Source organism: Electrophorus electricus, chromosome 7 (genome assembly GCF_013358815.1).
Source record: "Electrophorus electricus isolate fEleEle1 chromosome 7, fEleEle1.pri, whole genome shotgun sequence".
Lineage (NCBI taxonomy): Eukaryota > Metazoa > Chordata > Actinopteri > Gymnotiformes > Gymnotidae > Electrophorus > Electrophorus electricus.
Window position 1 is genome coordinate 19309514 of NC_049541.1, and position 15251 is coordinate 19324764.

At 43.4% G+C, this 15251-nt stretch overlaps 2 protein-coding genes across 3 annotated transcripts in view; one reads left to right on the forward strand and one right to left on the reverse strand.

Annotated features, from left to right (window-relative positions):
* Positions 1 to 62: 62 nt before the first annotated feature.
* On the reverse strand, positions 63 to 6268 carry samm50l (sorting and assembly machinery component 50 homolog, like). Its single transcript, XM_035528394.1, is given in 15 exon segments — positions 63 to 1223; positions 1544 to 1681; positions 1810 to 1853; positions 1855 to 1875; positions 2388 to 2458; positions 2577 to 2663; positions 2829 to 2900; positions 3347 to 3475; positions 3576 to 3663; positions 3932 to 4063; positions 5082 to 5187; positions 5486 to 5573; positions 5654 to 5755; positions 5902 to 6010; positions 6098 to 6268. Coding segments are annotated over 14 exon segments (1275 nt in total). The 5' UTR covers positions 5953 to 6010; positions 6098 to 6268; the 3' UTR covers positions 63 to 1077.
* Positions 6269 to 9968: 3700 nt separating this feature from the next.
* Positions 9969 to 15251, forward strand: part of scube1 (signal peptide, CUB domain, EGF-like 1) — a 59701-nt gene continuing 54418 nt past the window's right edge. For both annotated transcript variants that reach the window (XM_035528614.1, XM_035528615.1), the window contains exons 1-2: positions 9969 to 10108; positions 11688 to 11810. In XM_035528614.1, the coding sequence (XP_035384507.1) occupies positions 10021 to 10108; positions 11688 to 11810 (211 nt within the window). In that variant the 5' untranslated portion in view covers positions 9969 to 10020. The remainder of the gene's footprint in view (positions 10109 to 11687; positions 11811 to 15251) is intronic.

Genomic DNA, 15251 nt, shown 5'->3' on the forward strand with positions numbered 1-15251 from the left:
TGATTTTAAAAAACAAGATCAAAACAAAGTAATTTATTCATATGAACACAGTAGAATTCTTTTGTCATTAAACTGAGATCTTGGAAGAAGAGCACTGCTTCACCTCACGGAAACATGCAAGCAAATCTAACATTCACAAACACCTCGCAGAATGAACAGACTGGATGTGGAGCCAGTTGTGCATTAATATATTTACATAAAATATACAGTATTCCATTATAAGTTGGGAAGTATGCAACAAAACCTGAAAAAACAAAAGAACTGTCAAGAATTAAACGAAGTTCAGTGATCATCCTTCACTTAGTGAAGAGACTTTCAGCTCTCACCTCCAATCGAAATCAGGTCCTGGATTCTGTAATCACTTGCTAACCGAACAGTTAATTTTTGTTTTTGTCACACCAGACTCCAGGGTATAGAGAGTGAATAATATCTGTAGTTCTCAGACCTTAAGAACTGTGGTTTGAATACCTCAGTGTTATAATACCTTATCTTTAAACAGCAGTGATGACAAACTCCAGAACAGCGTTTGTGGTGATGTGGTGTCTCGTGTTCTGTCAATACACAGCAACGCTTCCTCTGCCACTTTGGCTTCAGATCCAGTGCGGCAGCTGAGGACATCACAAGAAACAAATCCCCGCACCAAACTGCACACCGCTGCATATCCTTCCAAGGGGGAATGGAATGATACCATGGTTTCCACAATAATACATCACAGTGCATTATAGCCTCTTAACAATATACTAAATAGTTCATTTCAATACACCTAATGTTTACCTGTGTCTTTAGTCTATGCTGCTTATTCAGCCTTATGATGGTACTGACACTACTTTGGTCCTCATGTTGAGAGACAAGACTTTGGATACAAATGGCACATTTAGAATCAACTTGAGATGTTCTCTTAGCGCTTGTAAAAATAAGACGCAAGTGTATAGCCTGTTATTTCGTCCCTCTAAATGGTGTACATTGAAAAGACTGGAGTTCCCTCCTGGTGTACCAGATATGGGCTGTCATCCTTGTTTCAGTCCAAACATGCCACACAACAAAAACTGTACTGCTGGCCACAGTGTGTTTATGCAGTTACCTGCCTCCATGGTGGATACCCATGGGAATGCAGTAATTGAGTTCTAGCCTTGCAATATTTCCCAGTCGAAATGTGAGGCCCGTTCCGTAAGACCAGCGGATACACTCCGCTAGCTTCTGCAAGTTGGCATGCGCACCCTCCCCTGAATACACAACGTGAAACCCAGAAACTCAGAACAAAAACCCAGATAGCATCAGTTTTAGGCAAACTTGCATCACCTTAGAAGAAGCAAACATGCATCACCTTAGTCATTAGAGAAACAGACGAATGGGGGTCTGTGAATACAAAGTCAAGCACATCAGCTTAACAGGTGAATTGTCTGTCCTTGTTTCCATCAAATTCAAACTCCCCCGCCTTGGCATCCAAATACAACTACCCCTCCCTCGCCTCGGCATACAACTACAACTACAAATGAACCATGTGTATGGTATCTGCCACAGGAGTTAGGAATAAAATACTGACCATAGCTAAGGTTGCAAAGGTTCCCAGCATTAAGGAAGAAATGCATTCTGAAGAGGCCTCCCCAGGTGGAGGAGATCGGAAGGGGTGTGTACAAGTGAAGCCCACCGGCCCAGTATGCATCTCCACCCAGGTAGTCACCTGACCAGGTAACGAGATAGACAGATTTAATAAAAGGATCGAACCCATTTTGAACACAAGAAATGGAGAGAAGTTTTTATCCATGAAGCTGTTTGCTAGATGTGCATTGTGCATGCTGAGGGACCCACCTTCACTCTGAGGGCCAATATTGTACAACCCAAATCCTCTCAGTAGTTGGACCGCCCAGGTAGAAACTAACAGAAATAAAATCACACAGAGTAATGAACATTATGTTGAAGGCTTATAAACCATGCACCTCCAGGGCACTCAGTGTTGCCCTTAGAAACCTCCAATAAGTGCACATTTGTGTCCAGTGACAGCTTCTAACACACACGAGCAAGGCTGTTGCCACCCTGGAGCTGTTGGCTGAATGGCTTAGCTGTGTCTCGAGATGCCTGGAGGTCCCTAAGATTTTCATGAGGAACCTCTACTATATCAGTGATGATTGTTTTGTTGTGTTTGAATGTGTACATTTATGATTTAATTTGGTTTGCATGTGAATGCTAGTGGTTTGTTGTGACTATGAACAGGGGTGAATAAAGTATATTTGCAATACAATTCCAATAATTTTATTAAATTGGAGTTCCAATTTACATTCTTTTACTAGTTCCTGTACTTTAAATTCAATGCCTCGCACTGCAGTTGTAGGATTTTATATACAGACTGAAAGAAATGTGGCTCTTGGAATACAGAATCAAAGAAATACCTATCAGCAATGGAGACTGGTCGATCACCAATGGGAAATATCATTCCTCCCCTGAGAGATGCAGAAAACACCTGAAAGACACACGAACCCCAACCATTCCCACCGACGATTTATTTCCAACTCCCTCTCAAAACAACCAGATTTAGCTCGGCGATGACTCTTCCAAAGATTTTCCCATGGCTGACTCACAAAGTCCCAGAGGAAAGGACTGTTCAGCTGCAGCTCAAGATCCTCCTTCAGAAGGCTAGCGTCTCCGCCCGTGTAACCCGCCAGCTCCTGCAGCAACACAGCACACATCCTCACCTCAGTCGCACACCTGAAGTCGAACCTGCAGCCTGTGCAGCTGGCAACAAAACACGCAAAAGTCATAAATGGTGCTGAAAATGGTCCAAGTTGCCAATGTTGTCCTGCATCCTGCAAAGCTCTTAGTATCCCACAAACCCGGCTGATCTGCAGTAAGGCCCCTCTTCTTGGAAACAGACGACAGTTCCGGGTGTCTAGCACCATGGTGTGCTAAAAAGAAATTAAGAGGTGGCAGAGATTTTTAGACATCCGCAATCTGTTCTAAGGCTGCCATCACAATTAAACCAGCAAGCCAGCTATCAGCAGTATATAGGGATAGCACCATTATATGCAAGCATTATTAAATAATAGTCCCTTAATATCAATCCTACTTGAGAAAGGAATCAGTGTAACTATTTTGGTTTTGACCTTTCTTTTATATTATTTTTAATTTATAAATACAAACACCAGGAAACCTTAAAAAAAAAAAATCCATGAGGAATCCATAGAAAAAAAACATTTCCCTTGCAAATTCAAATCAAAATCAACAAGGTAACCAATTTCTTATGGTTCCACATGGTAGTCCGAAGATGTTTTAATCTGCCAGAGAATATATTTTGGGTGGAATTCCTTAGTAACCCGTCTGTGGTCCGAGCGTCCAGAGGGGGAGAACGTACAGAAAGGGCACTTTTGAGCGCGAGGCCACTTTCTTCACGGACAGCGAACAAGGCGACACGTGCCAGGCAGCCCAGGTGTTGCTACACCGCCTCCCACTTCAGAGTGTGGTCCGTCATCCAGACAGGGGACTGAGGAAGACAGAGTCCCCCCAAAAACCCTTATAGATCCAGGAGCATCAGGCCGGAATGAGGACCTATATGATGGATATGAAGTGACGTGCAGTCTTACGTTGACCCCTGTGGAAGCTCCCCTGTCAGTCTTCTTCAATGAACGCCATAGAAACTGCCTGGTCCCTTTGAAAAGGTTTAATGTGAGACTGCACAAACGTACATAGAGGATGGGGTTACTCAGTTAGTTCCTATGAGAGCTAATCCTATGGAGAAGCACCTAATTTCTTTTCCAGGAAAAAGGCATATGATTAGTAGACATATGAGTTGCGGCACTCTGTAGAGCTATAGCAAAACACCTGTAGACACTAGCATACAATTAAATAACATAGGGCATTTGAGTTAAAGAAACTTATTTTCCAAGACAAATATCCTCCCCACTCCCAGGTCTCAGTAAAACTGGTTGTAGAGTCATACTTGCGCTCAAAGCATCCTGGCTGAGGTTTAAAGAAAGACAAGCCATAAGAGGCCTCCTTAGTTCTGTGTGAGAACTGGAAGGTGAGCCTCTCTCCACGGCCAAATATGTTGGGCACCTTAATGCCAAGCACCCAGAGGAACATCATTTACATGAACAGACAGGTTTCGACACTCACCATGTGAACTATAGTGCACTGTCTGAGAAACTGCGGTAATGATAGGGCGTGATACAATGCGAGAGGCAGGGTTTGACAGTGTGTGTGCTTCATGCAGGTGTGTGTGTGTGTGTGTGTGTGTGTGTGTGTGTGTGTGTGTGTGTGTGTGTGTGAGAGGCAGGGTTTGACAGTGTGTGTTTTATGCAGGTGTGTGTGTGTGTGTGTGTGTGTGTGTGAGAGGCAGGGTTTGACAGTGTGTGTGCTTTATGCAGGTGTGTGTGTGTGTGTGTGTGAGAGGCAGGGTTTGACAGTGTGTGTGTTTTATGCAGGTGTGTGTGTGTGTGTGTGTGTGTGAGAGGCAGGGTTTGACAGTGTGTGTGCTTTATGCAGGTGTGTGTGTGTGTGTGTGTGTGTGTGTGTGTGTGTGTGTGTGTGTGTGTGTGAGAGAGAGGCAGGGTTTGACAGTGTGTGTGCTTTATGCAGATGTGTGTGTGTGTGTGAGAGAGGCAGGGTTTGACAGTGTGTGTGCTTTATGCAGGTGTGTGTGTGTGTGTGTGTGTGTGTGTGTGTGTGTGTGAGAGAGAGGCAGGGTTTGACAGTGTGTGTGCTTTATGCAGGTGTGTGTGTGTATGTGTGTGTGTGTGTGAGAGGCAGGGTTTGACAGTGTGTGTTTTATGCAGGTGTGTGTGTGTGTGTGTGAGAGGCAGGGTTTGAGTGTGTGTGTTTTATGCAGGTGTGTGTGTGTGTGTGTGTGTGTGTGTGTGTGTATGTGTGTGTGTGTGTGAGAGGCAGGGTTTGACAGTGTGTGTGTTTTATGCAGGTGTGTGTGTGTATGTGTGTGTGTGTGTGAGAGGCAGGGATTGACAGTGTGTGTGTTTTATGCAGGTGCGTGTATGTGTGTGTATGTGTGTGTGTGCGTGAGAGGCAGGGTTTGACAGTGTGTGTGTTTTATGCAGGTGTGTGTGTGTGTGTGTGTGTGCACTGTGGCTCTCACCATGCTGCCCTCATTGTTACCAACCATGGTGTTATAACTGCCAGTCACTCTGTTCACCTCCGTCACCTAAAATGTCACATCCAGTCCAGTAGGTAGTGCATCCTTTCCTGAGAACCACAGCATTTAAACATTTAGCAACATAAGCCCAGCATTACAGCAGGATGTACAGGCCACACTTTGTATGGAGAACAATCTGGCACCCAAAGGGCCTACAGTACTAGTCAAAAGTTTGAACATGTCTTCTGTTTCTTTATTTTGTGTATTTTCCACATTTTAGAATAATAATGATGATGATGTCAAAGCTATGACATAGCACTAAAGTAAGTATCTTGCATGTAAGAAAGTGAATGAATACACGTACACACAAGTACACTTATGCAAGCACACACACACATACACACACACCTTCTGAGATGTCAATTAGTACCTCCACCTCTTTGAATATACCCAGACGGAGCAACCTCTGCCTGGCTTTGGGCGATTGCTTCATCACCTGCCCATTAGAAGCAGCTCTGATGTTCTACAAAGACTCACCATCTGAGCAAAACATCTAGACCTCATCACATCACTTACGTCAATGATGTTTTTGGCATTAAAGACATTTGAGATCTCATTGTCCAAGTAATCCTGTTTAGTTCTTCTTAAGCCTTGAATGTTCACATTCTGTACAACAATCTAAATGAGGCAAGAAGACAGAAAGCAAGTTTTAAAAATGTTGTCAGAGGGAAACAAAAAATAAGCTTTCCCAGAAAGAGAAACATTTGTAAATCGACATAATAACTAAAGTCCAACGTTTTGGACTGTGACAGCTGGAAACCCACATCTTTATTTTCTAGCATCTGCATCTTAGTTTCGTGCTCCACCTCCAACATTTCTGAGGCCAGACAGCGCCAGCGCAGTGGGAGAGTCTCCAGACACCACGACTGAACTCTGAGGACATGACAAAGGCCAGATGCTAGACATGCACACAGTATCCCGGCGGGTCTATTGCTCTCGCATGCACTGCCCTATGCTTACGTTTTCTCTCTTTTCTCTCTTTCTTGAATGATAACTTTGCAGTTCGTAATTTTGCGAAGTCACTGCCGAGAATGAAGCGACGTGCTCTTATTAATCGACGAACCCAGTGGCCCCCCGAGGATGATGTCATCACGCAAGCCTTCGCTGCGATTGGCCAGACGGAGTGACGTCGGTTTAGAGTGGGCGGTACCCAATTTGGCGCACTGCTAACCGCGCTTCGGTCTATGATTGGTCTCACATGGTTTATATTATGTTCTTGTTATTTTTGTTATTTCAAGACTAAGATAATCCCAAACGAAGATGAGTGTTGCCTGTGATAATATACTGTTCTCCGTCAATATTCTCGAAGGGTGTGGATATTAACAGCCTGTTAATCTGTAATCCCAGGGACAAGCAGCATGCTGTAATTGCAGGATTTAATGAAGAAAATTATGAAACTAAAAGAACAGTATCAGTTTTAAATACATGAGACTGTGAGGCTTACCTTCAAGCACAGTTAGAGTAACGATGCTTTTCTACGCTATTAAATCACAAACAAACTAGAAGGTATCCTTGCTGAAGTGACTGGAAGAAAGTTCTTGACTGTGATAAAACAACAAAATAGAAAAGTTACTTTAACACGCAAGTTTAAATAATATCACAATGTAACCTACTCATAATCCCAGATTAAAATGAATAAATGCAGGATCCATTAGAGAAGACATGTGAATAATGATATTTAGTATCTGGCAGAATTAGTAGCTAGCTAATAGACTTGGAAATATACAGTCAGTAAGAGAACGGTTCCCGTTGGCTACAGTGACCTGTAGAATGTTAGAACTCACTAGTACAGGACTGCATGTTCATAAGAGTTCCATAACAGATAATATACATAAAAGTGAGGTATGCAATCCTGAACGCTAGAGCTTCATCTCTCTGTACTCTGATGGTGATGAAGACCATTTACAGAGACCTAACTGTTGAGACCTTACAGAGAGCTAACTGCTGTTAAGACCTAACTGTTGAGACCTTAAAGAGAACTAACTGTTGTTGAGACCTTCCAGAGACTTAACTGCTGTTGAGACTCAAATGTTGAGACCTTACAGAGACCTAACTGTTGAGACCTTACAGAGACATAACTGCTGTTGACACCTTACGGAGAATTAACTGTTGAGATCTTACAGAGACCTAACTGTTGAGACCTTACAGAGACCTAACTACTGTTGAGACCTTACAAAGACCTAACTGCTGATGAGACCCAAATGATGAGACCTTACAGAGACCTAACTGCTGTTGAGACCTTAAGGAGACCTAACTATTGTTGACACCTAACTCAGATTTTCTACCCAAGGTGCTTTTTCCTGGGTTCATCAATAAGCTTGGCATCCGATTAGTCAGACCCTAGGCGATGCTGGCTGGAAACAGTGGCTGTTGCACTGGCTCAAAATGACATTCAGTTTATGAGTCAGCAAGCTGCCCGCAACCTGTCTGGAGTGACACACTTTCTGCCAGGGGATGTGCACACAGCCTGGCTCACCTTGGAAAGGGTCCCTTTGTACGTTTACACTGCAAGACATTTAAAACCTTTTGAATCTAAATGACCTATGTTACATGAAAAAACATTTTCCTAGCAAGTCTTACTTGTGGGGGAACTTACTATTGGTTTTGTATGTGGTCACTAGGTATTACATTATTTACTAGGTATTACATTATTGGACCACCAGAATTTTGCAATGACGTTTCTGCACTATTTTCAGCATATACCATATACAATTTTCAGATGATTGTATTTTTTGCACTCTATTTCGTCAGTATTATCTGTACCCATGTATTGAAAATACACTGTAACAACGACAGTAAAATGATCAAATCCTGTCAAAGACAAGCCTCCGTTCATATTGGTTGCCGCTTGTCTTGGGCTGTCGTGCTTCTTCTGTCTGAACAGATCTCTCTCAGACATCTATGAATAGTTTAGCAAATTGTGCCACAGTTAAATATTTGATCCATTACATCTGTTTTCCTATGTTTTAGGAAAAACAAAGGAAATGTTATTTATGTAGGTTAAGGTTCCAGAGCATAGAAGTAAGTATGTCGTAAAAATGTAAACTGAATGTATGAGTGCAAAAGGTACCTTTTCAAAAACAGTACTATAAACTCAACTAAATGTTACATTCTCTTTCTTAGGAATCATACGAAGCTGTGAAGAATAAGACTGCAGTAGCTAAAACTTTACACCTGGTTTGAAGATTTACACCTGGTTTGAAGATTTACACCTGGTGTGACTCTCGATGTTTTCACTGCAAAGATGAGGTTAGAAAACCCTGCACTGACTTCGAGTGTCCAGTATGGACTGTATCTTAAATGAAATCGTGAAATGATGCAACCTATACCTATAAAATGTTAGACTGATTATTTATTTTTTCAAATATGCTATTTGCACTTTTTTATTACACATTTTAAGGAAATGGATACACTGGTAAGAAGAAGAAAGGAAGCTAAAGTGGTTACTGGAAAGTGTCGACCTAGAAGACATATAATACAAAACACACAGAGACGATGACTAAATACGATTTATAAAAAAGGGAATGTGTGCAAAATACCGGATATATGCATAAACACATATCACAAAATGTTCATATATACTTGGGAAATAAATTGTGCTTTGTTTTTATTTTCCATTTGAGCTGTTAAATTGCTGTAAGATTTGTGATTGTACATCAAAGCTATATCACTTTAGAGTTCTACTATTGATTATGCTGTATCATTACTGTGTTATGCATGTGGTAAATACGATCACTTTTTCTAATAGTAATACTTCCACACGGTATATTCGTTTTGCTCAAATTTACTATCAGTGTAACGTAATTAGAATCATATAGCTTTACATCCTGTTTCCCACTTTACTTTCACTACATTGTATCACGGACTGGGATTTGTGAGGCATTAAAAAAAAAAAAACACCCGCCATAGCCCCCAGAATGCGCTATGCCCGGTGACCTTTCTTACTAATCTACTCTTTGCATGCCGCTTTCCCTGGAAATATTGTGACAGTAGGCCCACATTAGGCATTGACTCTTATTTGGCGTCCCATTCCCTGGAGTTCTTTAATTCCGCTTCTGATAAGACAGGTTAGATTTAGCGTGGGTTGCTGAGACTCGCACTGCACAGAGGGTTTTTCGCCGCTCATTAGTTTGACCAGCAGAGGGAAATATCTGTCTAATGGTTTACACACTAACAGGGAACCGCGTTTGCCACTGACTTTAAACTCGACGTGTCAAGAAATCAAACTATCTGTTAAGTTCTTTAACTTGAATTCGGGCAATTTAAAGTGAAGCTCTGCGTACTCTTATTCGTCTGCATATAAAGGACTTTGAATTACGTGAATGGAATGGAACACACACACACACACACACACACACACACACACACACACACACACATACAAAGCCCTATCAAGATCCACTTTATTCTCTAATTCAGTAAATAGAAACAACCTGTAAAGATGTAATGAATTGTAGTAACTAATAGCCAATCTCAGATCACAAAATGTATTACAGATTATTTAAAAGCGTAAAGAACTGGTATTTACTAGACTCGGTAGTGCGTAATTTTACACATCTTTCCCAACGCTTCCAATTCATATAGTGTCAGCCTGGTTGACAGCGATCAGGGTGCCTTGTACTTAAAGCGATCGAGAATCTCTCTCTCTCTCTCTCTCTCTCTCTCTCTCTCTCTCTCTCTCTCTCTCTCTCTCTCTCTCTCTCTCTCTCTCTCTCTCTCTCCGTTCCTTACACCTCCAATCTCCTCCTCAAATTTGTGCAAGCCAATCAGCAGGCGTCGTAGGGCTTCGAGGTCTTGCGGTGCTCTGCCTGCCAGTACCAGAGCGGCTCCTCTTATCAAAGAAACACAGAACTAGAAAACTAGGCTCAGTCCCAGCTTTCACCATGGGAAGTGCACGCTTTTGCTGGGACTTCTATCTGCTTTTACTCCTCATAAATACTTGCCGTGTAATGGGAAATGTTGGAATAGAAGGTAAGCCCTCCTTTATCTTGCTTGCTTTATCTTTAAATTCATTTTAATGCAAAAAACAAACAAACAAACAAAAAAACTTTTCCTACCCTATCAGCATCGATCGATTTAGTATTTTTGCAATAATCCACAGGTACCTTTGCCATTATTTGTTTACGTTATATAAATAATATAATACAAACATTTGATAAATGAAGCTGTAAAGGCTATTTGTTTGTACACGGCCATGCTTTGGATAAAGACCTCAGGGAAGCCTAATTATAAGGTTGATCCGTTTCCAATAGCTTAATACGAAAGCGCCATTTAATTTAGTTGCGCATGTACCGAAAATGATCGTGCGATTTTGTTTTAGTGAGAAAAAAAATTGATGTGGAAACTCAAGGGGTCCATATGGCCAAGGGCCTGCACTGCTTGAGGTCCGTTACGGTCTGTGAAGGTATCGATCTGGCGGCGTATCGACCGCTCCTCGGGGGTCAGGCATGTCCTCCGCTCGGGCGCCTCGGAGTGAAAGCCTGGCCGTGCAAAAAGTCGATAACCTTTGACGGACAATAAAAGGGCACCGTCGTCTTTAAACCACGGATGATCTCCACATTTGGGGTTCCAGGTGGAATACCCGCAGAAAAGTGCGAGCAGAGGAAATTGGCGGCGTCGCGGTTCAGGTGGTTCAGACTAGAGTTATGCTGAGATGGAGCGTTTGTGTTTAAACCGTATAGTTTGCTTCAAGAAGGAAATAGACCAACCTTTCTATCTGCGCGGGTGACCTGTCTGACTCGGACCACCAGTTGTGGTTTGTTGGCTTTCTTGTTTTATGTAGCCGGGAATAAATTAAAAAAAATCTAATAACGACTGATGAGAAAGTAGACCTATATATATTAATGGATGAATGAATATTAGTGTGGCTGGACAGTGCAGTCATTCTTGGCAACTGTCATTTAATCTATTAATGTATTCATTTATACATTTATTATGTATGAATTATTGATTTATGTAGTCACTCTCTTCTTCATTCTATTTAGTTAGTAGAGTTTTATGTGAGTTTTAATGTATGTTAATGGTTATTAATCCCTGTGATGGTTATAAATTAGATGTGGCTATATGTAAGATGATAAGGCTGCGTGTACTTCCACTAGAGTGGTCTCACCCTGCGGTCGCAGAAATTGCTTGTTTTAATTAATGCCGTCTCATGACTAGCCTACCTTGCCAAAATTCAGCCATTATCTATTATAGAAAAGCCACAAAAAATTGTATATTCACCCAAATATGTTTCACGTTCCCGTGAGTGTCCAGTGACAAAGAATCAAATCTAAAGCTTTTTGATAGCCTGTATCACAAAATGTTATCGATTACAGAAATATAGCAGTGCAATAATCTTCACACAGTCATTCTTCATTAACTCAAGTTGCTGCTGTCTCAGGATACTGTGGCTTTGCTTGTTTTCAGTGGGCTAAATCACGCACCCTCTGCAGTTAACACACGCATTATCATTTCAAAAGTGCACATTTCTTTATTTCTTTTACTCACATCCTTCCTACACTATGGGCAGCCTGTGAATGGTTCCTTGTGTGCGCTTGACCTCCCCCAGATACAGACGAGTGTTCCGAGGACACAGATGACTGCCACATCGATGCTCTGTGCCAGAACACCCCCAAATCCTTCAAGTGCATCTGTAAGGCTGGTTACAAGGGAGACGGCAAGCAGTGTGAAGGTGAGCTGGTGTGTGTTTGAAGCTGCAACATCATCAACACACACACACACACACACACACACACACACACACACACACACACACACACGCGCACACGCACACACGCACACGCGCACACGCGCACACGCACGCACGCACGCACACACGCACACACGCACACACACACACACACACACACACACACACACACACACACCAGCACATCCTTGTACAGCCACGTATACAGCTCTTTTTCTTTTCCCTCTCTCTGTCTCTCTCCTTCTCTTTCTCTTTCTCTCTTACACTCTGTCTCTCCCCTACCCTCTTCCTATCTCTGTCTCTCCCCTGCTCTCTCTCTGGCTCTGTCTCTCCCTTTCTCTCTTGCTCTCTCTCTGTCTCTCCCCTTCTCTCTCTCTCTCTCTCTCTCTCCCTCTCCCTCGCTCTCTCGTTTCCTCTGGGCAGGTCATACAGCTGTTCCCCAGCCCCTGCTGTGGGTCTTAATTAGTGCGGAGGAAGTGGAGAGTGGAAGGTGTGAGATGCTGCCTCAGTATTCACACCTCCTGCTCCTTTTCTTGCTGAGCATAACACAGCTGGAACTAATGCACACAAACACGCACACACACCCATGCACCCACACACACACACACACACACACACACACACACACTCATAATTACTCATGTGCAGTGCATACTGACATTATATACCCAAATGATTACACCCAAGAACATGCACAAACAGAGGGCCTTACCCTCAGCACATGTACATACACCCAGCTCAGACTCCAGCTCAGACTCCAGCTCAGACTCCAGCTCAGACTCCAGCTCAGGAACACACGTGCGTACACCCAGTTTAGTCTCCAGCTCAGCAACACATCTGCATATGTGTTGCTTCACTAAAAGCTTATCAAAGTGTTTGCTGTGTGTCTAGCTTGGTAGCTACACACACACACACACACACACACACACACACACACACACACACACACACACTCATAATTACTCATGTGCAGTGCATACTGACATTATATACCCAAATGATTACACCCAAGAACATGCACAAACAGAGGGCCTTACCCTCAGCACATGTACATACACCCAGCTCAGACTCCAGCTCAGACTCCAGCTCAGACTCCAGCTCAGACTCCAGCTCAGGAACACACGTGCGTACACCCAGTTTAGTCTCCAGCTCAGCAACACATATGCAGATGTGTTGATTCACTAAAAGCTTATCAAAGTGTTTGCTGTGTGTCTAGCTTGGTAGCTACACACACACACACACACACACACACACACACACACACACACACACACACACTCATAATTACTCATGTGCAGTGCATACTGACATTATATACCCAAATGATTACACCCAAGAACATGCACAAACAGAGGGCCTTACCCTCAGCACATGTACATACACCCAGCTCAGACTCCAGCTCAGACTCCAGCTCAGACTCCAGCTCAGACTCCAGCTCAGGAACACACGTGCGTACACCCAGTTTAGTCTCCAGCTCAGCAACACATATGCAGATGTGTTGATTCACTAAAAGCTTATCAAAGTGTTTGCTGTGTGTCTAGCTTGGTAGCTACACACACACACACACACACACACACACACACACACACAGATTTACATTTATAATGCATAAATTTGAGACCAAGAGGGAGAAAGAAAAGAATGGGAGTGGATGTCACCCGGACAGGAGAAAGACTCTGATTTTTGTCTCCTTGTTGTCCGCTGCTACTGTGCAAAACATTCTTCATCTGTGCATTCTCTCCTTGCCCAGATTTTCAGAGCTAATGTTTCAGGAAATGCACAAATGTGCTTTCTACCTATTATGGAACCTGAAACCCATTTTCAACTCCATTAATGAATTAGGTGGATTTGAGATGGAATTGAACCAGACCACGCTCTGGATCAGAACCCAGATGCTGACATCTGAGGCTAGACAGAGCAGACCAGAACAACACATCTTTTATTTCCTCCAAGGAAACAGAGAGAATGTTCTGGATCTTACAGGAGCCAGTCCCTCCCACCTTAAAACCACAGCACACAAGTAGCAGTCAGCAAGTGTTGAGCAATAGCTGCAGTGGGGACGCGGTTTTGTTTGTGCATGTGAGCGTGTGCGCATCTGTTGATGTGCGAGCACATCTTGTCTTCTCTGGAGATCCGTTCCTCCCTCTGCCGGTCCCTCACTTTGCCTCTCTTTCTCCCACTGTGCCTGCCGATTTCGCTGCTTCTGTGCTCTCTCCTCATCGTGCGAGCGGGCATTCTGTTCACCCACCAGAAAGGGGTCAGGCTGTCTGAAGCAGAGAGCCCATTACCAAGACCCTGCTCTTTAATTAAAGACCTCCTTGTTTGGCTTTGGAGGAGATTAGGCGAACTTTGCTTACTGGTACCCTGTCATATTGCATGTTTACACGGTGAAGCCCCCCCTGCTTGCAGAACATGATGGGTGTTCGGACGCCGTGGAGACGAATAGCAGCCGGGCGTCATGGCAGGGCTTGGCGGTTGGAGTTGGGCATGTGGTGATCCCGAGATTCCGGGGAGTCCAGAACCTGCGACTTGTCCCCAGGCGTCTGAAGAGGATTTCCAAGCTGGGCATCGTTTTTTGACGAGCAGGCAATTTTCAGCTGATGACAATTTACGGACTGCTTTGGCACCCGTCGAAGGTGCCGAGCCCACACACGGCATTGCACTTGGCACAGACTGCATGGCCTCAGGGGTCTCTGCGATCCAGTGCATTATTGTATTTTTTCTTTCTACTCTGTTTAAAACGAAACCAGAAATGACTGAAATTGCCCCAGTATCGGTAACCAGAGCACCACTACTGTGCGTAAGATGCCACGTCGTTACCAAAACCCCTGAGCGATAGAGCGTTTCACCATTACGGCTGCCAGAACGGTCACTGATAGGTGATTTGGAGCCTCATCACACTCTCAGTGACCTGTGCTTATTAAAAAAAGTACATTTATCTGGCCAGTAAAAGACATGCTTCTTTTCTGTAATGCGATCTTACACTTTTTAATGTCAGGCTGCAGATTTTTCCACCAGTGTCTCCTTTACTCATGCATTCGTTTTCTCTTTCACATGCACACTCCCTCTCTCTCTCTCTCTCTCTCTCTCTCTCTCTCTCTCTCTCTCTTAGGCATTGGAAAAATGTGAACTTTTCTTGCACTCATAACCAGTAAATGAAGGACTGTGGGGGTCTGGATGTCAAGCTATTTGGCCTGAGACTGGTGTATCATGTGTGTACGGGGCAAGAGATCGGTGACTTCACGGCACGCTTGAGTCTTTGAAGTACAATCTTCTCTCTGCTCTGTCACAGTAGAGTCAGGTCATCGAGGTGTTAATGAGCACAGGGAGGTGTACTGGAGTAAAGACAAAAAATCCCCAAAAACACCACCAACAACAAAACATTGTGTACCTTCCAGGTCATTGGGATATTGAAAATAGAGA